Source organism: Rana temporaria, chromosome 6 (assembly GCF_905171775.1).
Source record: "Rana temporaria chromosome 6, aRanTem1.1, whole genome shotgun sequence".
NCBI lineage: Eukaryota > Metazoa > Chordata > Amphibia > Anura > Ranidae > Rana > Rana temporaria.
Window position 1 is genome coordinate 201,542,446 of NC_053494.1, and position 12,459 is coordinate 201,554,904.

At 47.1% G+C, this 12,459-nt stretch overlaps 1 protein-coding gene across 1 annotated transcript in view; it reads right to left on the reverse strand.

Annotated features, from left to right (window-relative positions):
* The window catches only part of TMEM163 (transmembrane protein 163), a 180,967-nt gene that overhangs the window by 26,575 nt on the left and 141,933 nt on the right, over window positions 1-12,459 (reverse strand). The window contains exon 5 of the mRNA XM_040358089.1: window positions 9,220-9,316. Within this exon, the coding sequence (XP_040214023.1) occupies window positions 9,220-9,316 (97 nt within the window). The remainder of the gene's footprint in view (window positions 1-9,219; window positions 9,317-12,459) is intronic.

Sequence of the window (12,459 nt, forward strand, 5' to 3'; positions counted from 1 at the left end):
AGAGACAGAAGGTCTCATACAGGGGTCAGAGGAGCCTCAGCCAGGAGTCAAGAGACAGAAGGTCTCATCCAGGGGTCAGAATGGCCCCAGCTAGGAGACAAAAGACCAAAGGTCTCACCCAGGGGTCAGAAGAGCCCCAGCCTGAAGTCAAGAGACAGAAGGTTACATCCAGGGGTCAGAGGAGCCCCAGCCAGGAGTCAAGAGACAGAAGGTCTCATCCAGGGGTCAGAGGAGCCCCAGCCAAGAGTCAAGAGACAGGAGGTCTCATCCAGGGGTCAGAGGAGCCCCAGCCCGGAGCCAAGAGACAGAAGGTCTCACCCAGGGGTCGGATGAGCCCCAGTCAGGAGTCAAGAGACAGAAGGTCTCATCCAGGGGTCAGAGGAGCCCCAGCCAAGAGACAGAAGGTCTCATACAGGGGTTAGAAGAGCCCCAGCCTGAAGTTAAGAGACAGAAGGTTACATCCAGGGGTCAGAGGAGCCCCAGCCAGGAGTAAAAAAACAGAAGGTCTCATCCTGGGGTTAGAGGAGCCCCAGCCAAGAGACAGGAGGTCTCATCCAGGGGTCAGAGGAGCCCCAGCCCGGAGCCAAGAGACAGAAGGTCTCACCCAGGGGTCGGATGAGCCTCAGTCAGGAGTCAAGAGACAGAAGGTCTCATCCAGGGGTTAGAGGAGCCCCAGCCAAGAGTCAAGAGACAGGAGGTCTCATCCAGGGGTCAGAGGAGCCCCATCCTAGAGTTAAGAGACAGAAGGTCTCACCCAGGGGTCAGATGAGTCCCAGTCAGGAGTCAAGAGACAGAAGGTCTCATCCAGGGGTCAGAGGAGCCCCAGCCAAGAGTCAAGAGACAGGATGTCTCATGCAGGGGTCAGAGGAGCCCCAGCCCGGAGCCAAGAGACAGAAGGTCTCGCCTAGGGGTCAGATGAGCCCCAGTCAGGAGTCAAGAGACAGAAGGTCTCATCCAGGGGTCAGAAGAGCCCCAGCCAAGAGACAGGAGGTCTCATCCAGGGGTCAGAGGAACCCCAGCCCAGAGCCAAGAGACAGAAGGTCTCACCCAGGGGTCAGATGAGCCCCAGTCAGGAGTCAAGAGACAGAAGGTCTCATCCAGGGGTCAGAGGAACCCCAGCCAAGAGTCAAGAGACAGAAGGTCTCATCCAGGGGTCAGAGGAACCCCAGCCAAGAGACAGAAGATCTCACCCAGGGGTCAAATGAGCCCCAGTCAGGAGTCAAGAGACAGAAGGTCTCATCCAGGGGTCAGAGGAGCCCCAGCCAGGAGCCAACAGACAGAAGGTCTCACCCAGCGGTCAGATGAGCCCCAGCCAGGAGCCAAGAGACAGAAGGTCTCATGCAGGGGTGAGAGATGTCCCAGCTAGCAGCCAGGAGACAGGTGGTCTTGTACCAGGAGTCAGGTTGCCTCCTATTAGGGGGGGGGGGTCAGGAGAACCCCTATCCAGAGGCCAGGATTGGGATGAGCAGCAGAACGCTTCGACTAAAGGCAAAAGAGAGCCAAGGGAACCAGAAGAGCTGGACAACACAGTCAGAGGGACTGCGAACCAGGGAGCCAGGTGGCTCGGTATGCACATTTGTTCATATTGATGTGGAAGAACACCTGAATGGGCAACTGATATCTATGTGAACTTTCCATTTTATTTATTAAAAGTGGCCTGCCATGCTGTAAAATACAGATTGGGTGGACGCAATCCATTTAAGTACTGACCACATGTGTATAATCTTCCCAATACCTATATATATATATATATATATATATATATATATATATATACACACTGTCTTTTTTTCTTTTTTTATAAAAGAGAAATATGTCTCCGGTAACAAGAAATATCAAGAGATCCCTGATTAAATTTCACTCGCCCATCAATCTTTAAACAGCATCAAGGCCATGTAATAACAGATGCCCGATTCTGTGCCATCTCCAGGCACTGCCCACTCTCTTCCAGTACATGTAAGTCACAGTACACAGCGCTCAGAATGGCATCCAGCCAAACTTGCCAATGTGATTTTAGATTTTAATTTCCTCCTGAATTTTCTTTTGTCTTTTGGTGGCTGACTAATGAGGACGGATCTGTGAGTGCCAGCCCATTGTCACAATACATGTGTTTCCTTCTGTTAATAAAGAGATCCAGGAGCCCCATAAAATACCCTGATTTATGGCTTCAATTAAATTATCCAGCCGGCGTGTCTAATTGCGTATGCCGCGCGTGTTTCGTTTTTTTTATCAGTATCGTTTGGATTAAATTTTCATTGAATATTACTTGAAGCAGATGGGTAATACGTTTGGATTTCACAGATGACATATGTAGATGTATATTAGAGGGAGGACAGGAAGGAGGCAGCGAGATCCTCAACGATGGGAATGATTTACATGGTTGTGATGGAAAAATGTATAAAGTGATAGGGTGGCTTTTTGTATTTAAAGCTGAACCCCAGACAGATATGAGCCTAGGGTCACACTAGTGCTCAGGGCCGCTGATAAGGCAGTACAGCTTCTGAGCAGGAGGGCCAGCTGCAGTGGTGGGGCGTCCATAGAGGGCGCAGGAGCGCTCCCCCCTCTCTCTCTCTCCTGCACTGCCACTGAAAAACAATACATAGATTCATGCATTGCATGAATCTATGTATTGTCGCCACTGCCGCCCACTATTCAGATGGCCGGCCATCTGAATAACGGCAGCTGGTTGGCCACCAGCTCTGATAAGCTATCCGATTACAGCCTGAGGACGTGCGTTCCCTGGTTAACACTGACATGCATCTCAGCCAATCAAACTGGCAGTGGCGGCAATTGATGGGCACAGTGGCGACAATGGCATGGCACAGTGGCTGCGTTTGGCATGGCACATGGCACAGTGGCGACAATTGATGGGCACAGTGGCGACAATGGCATGGCACAGTGGCGACAATGGCATGGCACAGTGGCGACAATGGCATGGCACAGTGGCGACAATTGATTGGCACAGTGGCGACAATTGATGGGCACAGTGGCTGCGTTTGGCATGGCACAGTGGTGACAATTGATAGCACAGTGGCTGCGTTTGGCATGACACAGTGGAGACAATTGATGGGCACAGTGGCGACAACGACATGGCACAGTGGTGACAATTGATGGCATTGCACAGTGGCAACAATTGATGGGCACAGTGGTGACGATTGATGGCACAGTGGCTGCGTTTGATGGCATGGCACAGTGGCGACAATTGATGGGCACAGTGGCTGCGTTTGATAGCATGGCACAGTGGCTGCGTTTGATGGCATGGCACAGTGGCTTGCATTTAATGGCATGGCACAGTGGTGACAATTTTATGGCACAGTGGCTGCGTTTGATGGGCACAGCAGGGGGGAGAAGTCAGGAGTGCTGGCAGGGGACCCGAGAAGAGAAGGATCGGGCTGCCCTGTGCAAAACCATTACACAGAGCATCTAAGTATAACATGTTTGTAATTTAAAACATAAAATTATGGGTGTACAATCACTTCAATTACGTACACAACAATGCCTGGCACGGCACAGATTTTTACCAGGGAGGTCCCAAATGTTGAGAATCTTTTGGCTCCTTGCTGTCATTGAGCGTGACCTTGTAGCGGTCGCCTTTCCTTGTGTCAAAGGCACAGCAAAATCCAATTCTAGCCTCTGCGGAGAAGGCATTAATGGACGGGGAGAATCTATATGTAAACAGCATCTGAGTGCACCTAGGCCGGCTGCCTGCATTTCTCTCTCTCTGCTCTAAAGAGCTCTCCGTCCCTTGGGAGATATTCGCTGTATTAAAACAAACAGATTAACTGCATCCTTCCTGTAGCAGAAGACATAGGAGGCACTGCTGTGCTCTCACCAGCAGGGGGCACTGAGATACCAATCCAGATAATAGGGTGAGCTATAGAGCAATGTACACTGTATGTGATCCTTCTGCACCGGCTCAGCTGAATTCTGCACTGTGGATATGAATGGCTTTGCAAAATTATTAGAGCGATTCTATCCAAGTTCATGTAAGCCGTTCATTCCATATTATATCCCAACACACCAACTGCTGACAATCACAACTTTTTATACCAACTGTCCAAAAAAAATCTAATTTTTCGGGGGTCACAGGACCAAAACCAGGGTCATCTTTAACCACTTCCATACCAGGCACTTACGCACCTTCCCGCCCAGGCCAATTTTCAGCTTTCAGCGCTATCGCACTTTGAATGACAATTGCGCGGTCATGCTACACTATACCCAAATTATTTTTATCATTTTGTTCCCACAAATAGAGCTTTCTTTTGGTGGTATTTGATCACCTCTGCGATTTTTATTTTTTGCGCAACAACTAAAAAATTACCGAAATTTTTGAAAAAAATTAAGTTTTTATTTTTTTCTGTCATTTTTTTTGTAAAAAAGTACGTTTTCTTCTTCAATTATGGGCACTGATATGGCGGCACTGATGGGCACTGATAGGCGGCACTGATGGGCACCGATAAGCGGCACTGATAGGCGGCGCTGGTATGCTGCACTGATGGGCACTCATAGGCGGCACTGATGGGCACTCATAGGTGGCACTGGGCACTCTTTGGTGGCACTCATGGGCGGCACTTATGGGTGACATTGATGGGTACTTATGGGTGGCACAGATGGGCACTCATAGGCGGCACTGGGCACTCTTTGGTGGCACTGATGGGCACTCATGGGCGGCACTTATGGGTGGCATTGATGGGTACTTATGAGTGGCACAGATGGGCACTGATAGGTGGGCACTGGGCATAGATGGGCACTAAGAGGTGGCACTGATGGACACTGGGTGGCACTGATGGACCCTGAGGGGTGGCACTGATGGCATTGCTGGGCATCATTTCAGTCAGTGCCCATGTTGCCAGTCAGTGCCCATTTGTGGGCACTGATATCTTACCTGGCTCGAATCCAGGAAGATTTTGCGCCGTAAGTTACGGCGGCGTAGTGTATCTCTCGGCGCGTATTTCAAATTGGGCGGGTAGGGGGCGTGATTCATTTAAATGAAGCGTGTTCCTGCGCCGATTGAACTGCGCATGCTCCGTTTAGAAATTTCCCGCCGTGCTTTGTGCGAAATGACGGCGCACCGACGTGAGTTACGTCCTTTCCTATTCACGGACTTTAACATGGCAAGTCTATCTATACGCCACAAAATAGCAGCTTTAACTATACGCCGGGAAAAGCCGACTAGCGACGACGTAAGAGAATGCGACGGCCGCCCATACCTTCGTGGATCGGCGGAAAAAGCTAATTAGCATACCCGACACGGAAAATGACGCGAACTCCACCCAGTGGGCGCCAAAGTATTGCACCTACGATCCGAAGGCGTACAAAGCCGTACGCCTGTCGGATCGAAGCCAGAAGCCGTCGTATCTTGGTTTGAGGATTCAAACTAAAGATACGACGCGGCAAATTTGAAAATACGCCGACGTATCAGTAGATACGCCGGCGTACTTGTCTGAGAATCTGGCCCATTGTTTTTTTTTTACTATTTTGGGTCAGTTTTCCTTTGATAATAATAAAAAAAATCAGGAGATATTTATTACCATTTACCACCAAGCGAAAGCGTAATTTCTCCTTAAGATGCGGTATAATCCCCCCGGGAGGCACAAAGTAGTTGTGATGAAATGTGCGGTTTTACCAACACATGTCAAAGTTGCAAAATTGGGCTTAGGCATTTCGATTTTTCCCCCTTAGGTGCAAAGGGGGGGGGGGTAATCAGAAAACGTCTCTGTGTTTCCATATGCAGTAAATCACGCTATGTTTGCATTCTAAATCCAGTTCTATACCGAAGCACTAATTAGGATCGGGGTCTTTGGAACGCCATACGCCCGCTGTCATGATGCGCATAAAACGATGTCACAAAGAGATACCATTTCTGTTACATTTTTATCTTCCTCATTTTTCCAATTAGACAAAATTTAATGAAGCGCCATAGTGGGGTGACAGCGACAGAGGGGGGGGGGGGGGATCTCTGTAATGTGTCTCTCTACAGACGACAGCGTCACATACCATCCGCACAGCTGTACGTAACCCTCCCCTCCCCCCACCCCCCTCTTCTCTGTGTATTAGGAAGACACAAAGGGCTGGATTCACGTAGATCTGCGCATCTTTCCGGCGGCGTAGCGTATCGTATTTACGCTACGCCGCCTTAAGTCAGAGAGGCAAGTGCTGTATTCACAAAGAACTTGCCTCCTAACTTATGGCGGGCGTAGCGTAAATGGGGCCGGCGTAAGCGTGCCTAATTCAAATGAGGATGAGGGGGGCGTGTTTTATATAAATGATTGGTGACCCGACGTGATTGACGCATGCGCCGTCCGTGTACATATCCCAGTGTGCATTGCTCCAAAGTACGCCGCAAGGACGTATTGGTTTCGATGTGAACGTAAATTCCGTTCAGCCCCATTCACGGACAAGTTACGTAAACGACATAAAATTTTCAAATTTTGACGCCGGAACGACGGCCATACTTAACATTGGCTACGCCACCTAGGGGGCAGCTTTATCTTTACGCGGCGTACCTCTTACGGAAACGGCGTATCTTTACTGAGACGGGCAAGCGTACATTCGTGAATCGGCGTATCTAGTCATTTACATATTCTACGCCGAAATCAACAGAAGTGCCACCTAGCGGGCAGCGGAAAAATTGCACCCTAAGATACGACGGCGCAGGCTGACGTATCTTAGCTAGGTTTAAGTGTATCTCAGTTTGAGAATACACTTAAAGATACGACGGCTTAGATTCTGAGTTACGTTGGCGTATCTACTGATACGCCGGCGTAACTCTTTGTGAATCCAGCCCACACTCCATTGATGAAATGAATTCAATCATCACGGACAGGATTTTGCAGTATCAGCTGAGTGGCAATTTTCTGCCATGAAATTATCTAAAGTCCTAAAGATGTATTTTTTCCGAGGCTGCTGACAAAGCCGACGCGGCGTTCTTCTAAAAGTCGCCATAAAGAACGTTGGTCTGATTACACTGCGAGCATGTTTAACAAATAGAGACAGCGTAAATCAATAACGTCTATGTTACTCTAAATATTTATTGTTTTCTATGTGTGTGATCACCTATGTGTGTTTTTATAAATTAAAGTCTCTAATATTTTCATGTACGTCTTTTACCCTGTTGATCCTGCCAGTCACCCTTTTCCTTGTTCTAAACTGACCAAACAAAGCACAGAAGCTGATCTGTGTCATCATGGTCAGTTTTCATCCTTTGGCTGGCCATTCAGAGATACAGGACACTGCGCAGACACACAGCATGCCTGTGTAGGGCAACTTGTTCAGCCACCACACACCCCTCCCCCGCCCCCTATTTTCTTTGGAAATAGAAATCTAATAGAAAGGGTATATTTTAACCACTTAACCCCCGGACCATATTGCTGGCCAAAGACCAGAGCACTTTTTGCGATTCGGAACTGCATCGCTTTAACTGACAATTGCGCGGTTGTGCGACGTGGCTCCCAACCAAAATTGGCATCCTTTTTTCCCCCACAAATAGAGAATTCTTTTGGTGGTATTTGATTACCTCTACAGTTTTTAGTTTTTGCGCTATAAACAAAAATAGAGCCACAATTTTGAAAAAAATGAATGGGCTGGATTCACAAAGAGTTACGCCGGCGTATCAGTAGATACGCCGACGTAACTCGGAATCTAAGCCCGTCGTAAGTTTAAGTGTATTCTCAAACTGAGATACACTTAAACCTAGCTAAGATACGACGGCCTGCGCCGTCGTATCTTAGGGTGCAATTTTTCCGCTCGCTGCTAGGTGGCGCTTCCGCTGATTTCGGCGTAGAATATGTAAATTACTAGATACGCCGATTGACAAACGTACGCTTGCCCGTCGCAGTAAAGATACGCAGTTTCCGTAAGAGATACGCCGCGGAAATATAAAGCTGCCCCCTAGGTGGCGTAGCCAATGTTAAGTATGGCCGTCGTTCCCGCATCAAAATTTGAAAATTTCGCGTTGTTTGCGTAAGTCGTCCGTGAATGGGGCTGGACGTAATTTACGTTCACGTCGAAACCAATACGTCCTTGCGGCGTACTTTGGAGCAATGCACACTGGGATATTCCACGGACGGCACATGAAAAACGTGAATCACGTCGGGTCACCAATCATTTACATATAAAACGCCCCCCTCATCCTCATTTGAATTAGGCGCGCTTATGCCGGCCCCATTAACGCTACGCCGCCGTAAGTTAGGAGGCAAGTGCTTTGTGAATACAGCACTTGCCTCTCTGACTTAAGATACGCTACGCCGCCGTAACAATGCACCGATCTACGTGAATCCAGACCAATATTTTTTTCTTTTTGCTATAATAAATATCCCCCAAATATATATATAAAAAAACATTTTTTTCCCTCAGTTTAGGCCGATACGTATTCTTCACATATTTATTTTTCGTAAAAAAAATTGCAATAAGTGTTTATTGATCAGTTTGCGCAAAAGTTATAGCGTTTACAAAATAGGGGGTATTTTTATGGCATTTTTATTAATATTTTTTTTTTCTAGTAATGTCGGCGATCAGCGATTTTTCTTTTCGGTACTGCGACATTATGGCGGACACTTCGGACACTTTTGACACATTTTTGGGACCATTGGCATTTTTATAGCTATCAGTACTATAAAAATGCATTGATTACTATAAAAATGCCACTGGCAGTGAAGGGGTTAACACTAGGGGGCGGGGAAGGGGTTAAGTATGTTCCCTGGGTGTGTTCTAACTGTAGGGGGGGTGGCCTCACTAGGGGAAATGACTGATCTCCTGTTCATACATTGTATGAACAGACAATCAGGCATTTCTCTCCCTGACAGGACCGGGAGCTGTGTGTTTACACACACGGCTCCCGGTCCTCGCTCTGTAACGAGCGATCGCGTGTGCCCGGCGGCGATCGCGCCCGCCGGGCACGCGCACAGGAGTCGGGGGTGAGCGGGGGGCGTGCGCACGCGCCCCTAGTGGCCTGCGCGAGAGCCAACATTATATTACGTGCTCTCGCGCAGGGGAGCCGACCTGCCGCCGTGAAACGGCGGTGGGCGGTCGGCAAGCGGTTAAAATGTCATTAGCATGTTGATGGGGGGGGGGGACCCCCTTTTCTGACCAATCCAGTATTACTGTTAAAGTGCATATTCTTGGTGTTGCAGTCACCACTCCTCTTCGGTTCCAGGTGGGCACATTATTGGCTGTAACAGAAGCAGACATGTTTTCTCCCGCACCATTAGATGTACTTACCACTTCTGGAATGACCCGGATGGAAAGGTCATGAATGGCTTTTATCACAATACAGAGCGATGAGAGCAGGAAGATGACCCCCAGGATCACACAGGCCCTGCAGGAGAAGAGACAAGGTCAGCCGCACACCGGACACACCAATTGTATTTACAGCCATGCTCATAAGTTTACATACCCTGGCAGGATTTATGATTTCTTGGCCATTTTTCAGAGAATATATAAATGATAACACAACAACTTTTCTTTCACTGATGGTTAGTGTTTGGCTGAAGCCATTTATTATCAATCAACTGTGTTTACTCTTTTTATACATAATGGCAACATACACTACCCAAATGGCCCTGATCAAAAGTTTACATACCCTGGAATGTTTGGCCTTGGTACAGACACAGAAGGTGGCACACACAGGTTAAAATGGCAATTAAAGGTTAATTCCCCACATTTGTGGCTTTTTAACCACTAGTTATACACAGACACTAATTGTGATTTAAAGCAGAGGTTCTGCCAAATTTTTTTTTTGAAGGCCAGCAGCTACAAATACTGCAGCTGCTGACTTATGGACACTTACCTGTCCAGCGCGCCCGTGATGTCGGCAGCCGAGGGACGAGCAATTGCTCATCCCTTGGCTGCACCCGCCGCCATCCTCAGTGGGGGAATCAGGAAGTGAAGCGTTGTGCATGCGCGAGTAGCGTGGGGCGCGCCGTCACTGGTCCCCGCTCTCTCCTGTTTCCCAGAAGACAGCAGGGGGTGTGGGCAGGGGCGGGGCTTCCGCACGAGAGTATTCCTGGAAGTGGGTGCAAATACCTGTCTTAGACCCCCCTTCCCCCTGAAAGGTGCCGAATGTGACACTGGAGGAGGGGAGGGCTCCAAAAAGTGTTTGGGTGGAACTCCGCTTTAAAAAGCCACAAATGTGAGAAATTAACCTTTAATTACCATTTTAACCTGTGTGTGCCAGGGCCAAACATTCCAGGGTATGTAAACTTTTCATCAGGGTCATTTGGGTAGTTTCTGTTGTCATTATGATTTAAAAAGAGTAAACACGGTTGATTGATAATAAATGGCTTCAGCCAAACACCTAACCACGAGTGAAAGAAAGTTTTTGTGTTATCATTCATATTCTCTGAAAAATGGTCAAGAAATCATAAATCCTGCCAGGGTATGTAAACTTATAAGCACAACTGTATGTATAGACAAAGCTGTTAAAGGGTAACTCCACTTTCGTGGGAAAAATAGACAATTTTAATAATACTATAGCGTATACAATTGCGACACAAGTCATACTGTAATTGAATGTTATAAAAAAAAATCACCTTTTCTTTTCAATCTGCAGCTCTGTAATTTTCTGTCAAATGCAATATGGCCACCTGGTGTACAGATGGTGTATAGCACGCCCCCTAAAAATGTCATTTTACTGCTTGTGTGATTGGCTCACTGATTTTCCCAGAAGTCTACACTAAGATACAAGTCAGATTTTGGGCATCCCCTGCAACAAAAAAGTAATTTTTTTTGTTGAGATACTCCAAAAGGGAAATCAAGGGGATGCAGACCCTGCCACTTTTCTCAGAGCCCTGCAAGTGCAGCAGCTGGTTGATAATTATAACATCACTCCCATATATATATATATATTTTTTTTTTTTCCTTTTTTCCCTTCCACAGTTTTAAATGTTTGAACGGTTTGGTTTTGCCCTAAATACATTTTTCCCTCCTATTTTCGCCTAGGCCTCAGCATTTATATCAACCTTTAGAAATAATCAAATGTTTTCCTCCAAGATATTGTCGGCCTCCTGCCAGGTCACTTCACCTTCCTCAACATAGGATATCATCTTTTCTTATTTCTTGTGGAGTTTACTTCAATTCTGGTAAAGGACGGTTTCCGTGGAGACAACATGTTTCTAGAGCCACCAGGATTATATCACGCGTTTCCATGGAGATGTGTCCGGCATGGAAGAACCTTTGGGTTGCCGTGTCACACGTGGTCATATACCATGTATTATTGACTTATTATATGTTGGAGTTTGAAAATTGATGCGATTTCACGGGTGAAGTTGTAAAATGGAGTTCTGAAGAGATGAAAATAACCCAGATGGATCTACACAGTCAATAAGGAATCGTTGTATTAGTCCTTGTTGTAGGTATTGTTGTCCTTGACAACTGTGGAATAATTAAATTAAATAAAAGTCCAGGTGCCAGTCACCCCCAAAGCGTATGATTTTTTTTGGGGGGGGGGGGGGGGTTGGGGAGAACCTTTTGGTGTAGTATGGGGACCCCCCTCTCTCTTGACCCCCTTTCTCTCTCTCCCCCTACCTCTTTCTCCCCTTCCTCTCTCTCTCTCTTTCATCCCCCCCTCCCGCCACCGTCCGGTGCTTCTCCGGGCTCTCCCGTGCCATCAGGAGCCCGGAGAAAGAATCGTCCGGCACAGGCTAGGAAGCATAGAGATGACTGGTGACCAGATGGTCACCAGTCATCTCTATGACCGTCGGAGGCCCAGGCGCGATGTGATGACGTCACGCCCGGGTACCCGGAAGTAAACAAAGCCGCGATTGCGGCTAGTAAGCAATACTGAGCATGAGATCGGTGAATTTTTTTTCACGATCTGATGCTTTCCAGCCCGGAGGAGAGATGTGGAGGTCTTATTGACCCCGCATCTCTCCATGAAGAGGACCTGTCACACACATTTCCTATTACAAGGGATGTTTACATTCCTTGTAATAGGAATAAAAATTGTTAAAAAAAACAAAAAGTGTAAAAAATAAATAAATAAATAAGTAAAAAAAATAATAATAATAAAAAAAAATATTAAAACGCCCCTGTCCCCGGTAGCTCGCGCGCAGGAGCGAACGCACACGTAAGTCCCGCCCACATATGTAAACGCCGTTCAAACCACATATGTGAGGTAAGATTTAACCTCTAATAATTAAGAAGATACAGAAGAATAGGGGGTGTACCATCGTCCTAGTATTCAAGAATTAATTGAAGGGTTTCAAGGAATCCCCAAAGACCCTGAAACACCGACAGACAAAGGTGGGCGGGGAGGACTATACCGGTAATGGGTAGAATGGTTGTACTCAACCAGAATGATTCACATTGGATAAGTTTAGAAAAATGTATTCACATAATATACATAAAAGGAAATAAAAAATACACAACATTTAAAATACTATTTTAAATGTTGTGTATTTTTTATTTCCTTGAAACCCTTCAATTAATTCTTCACATATGTGAGGCATCGCCAGGTGCGTT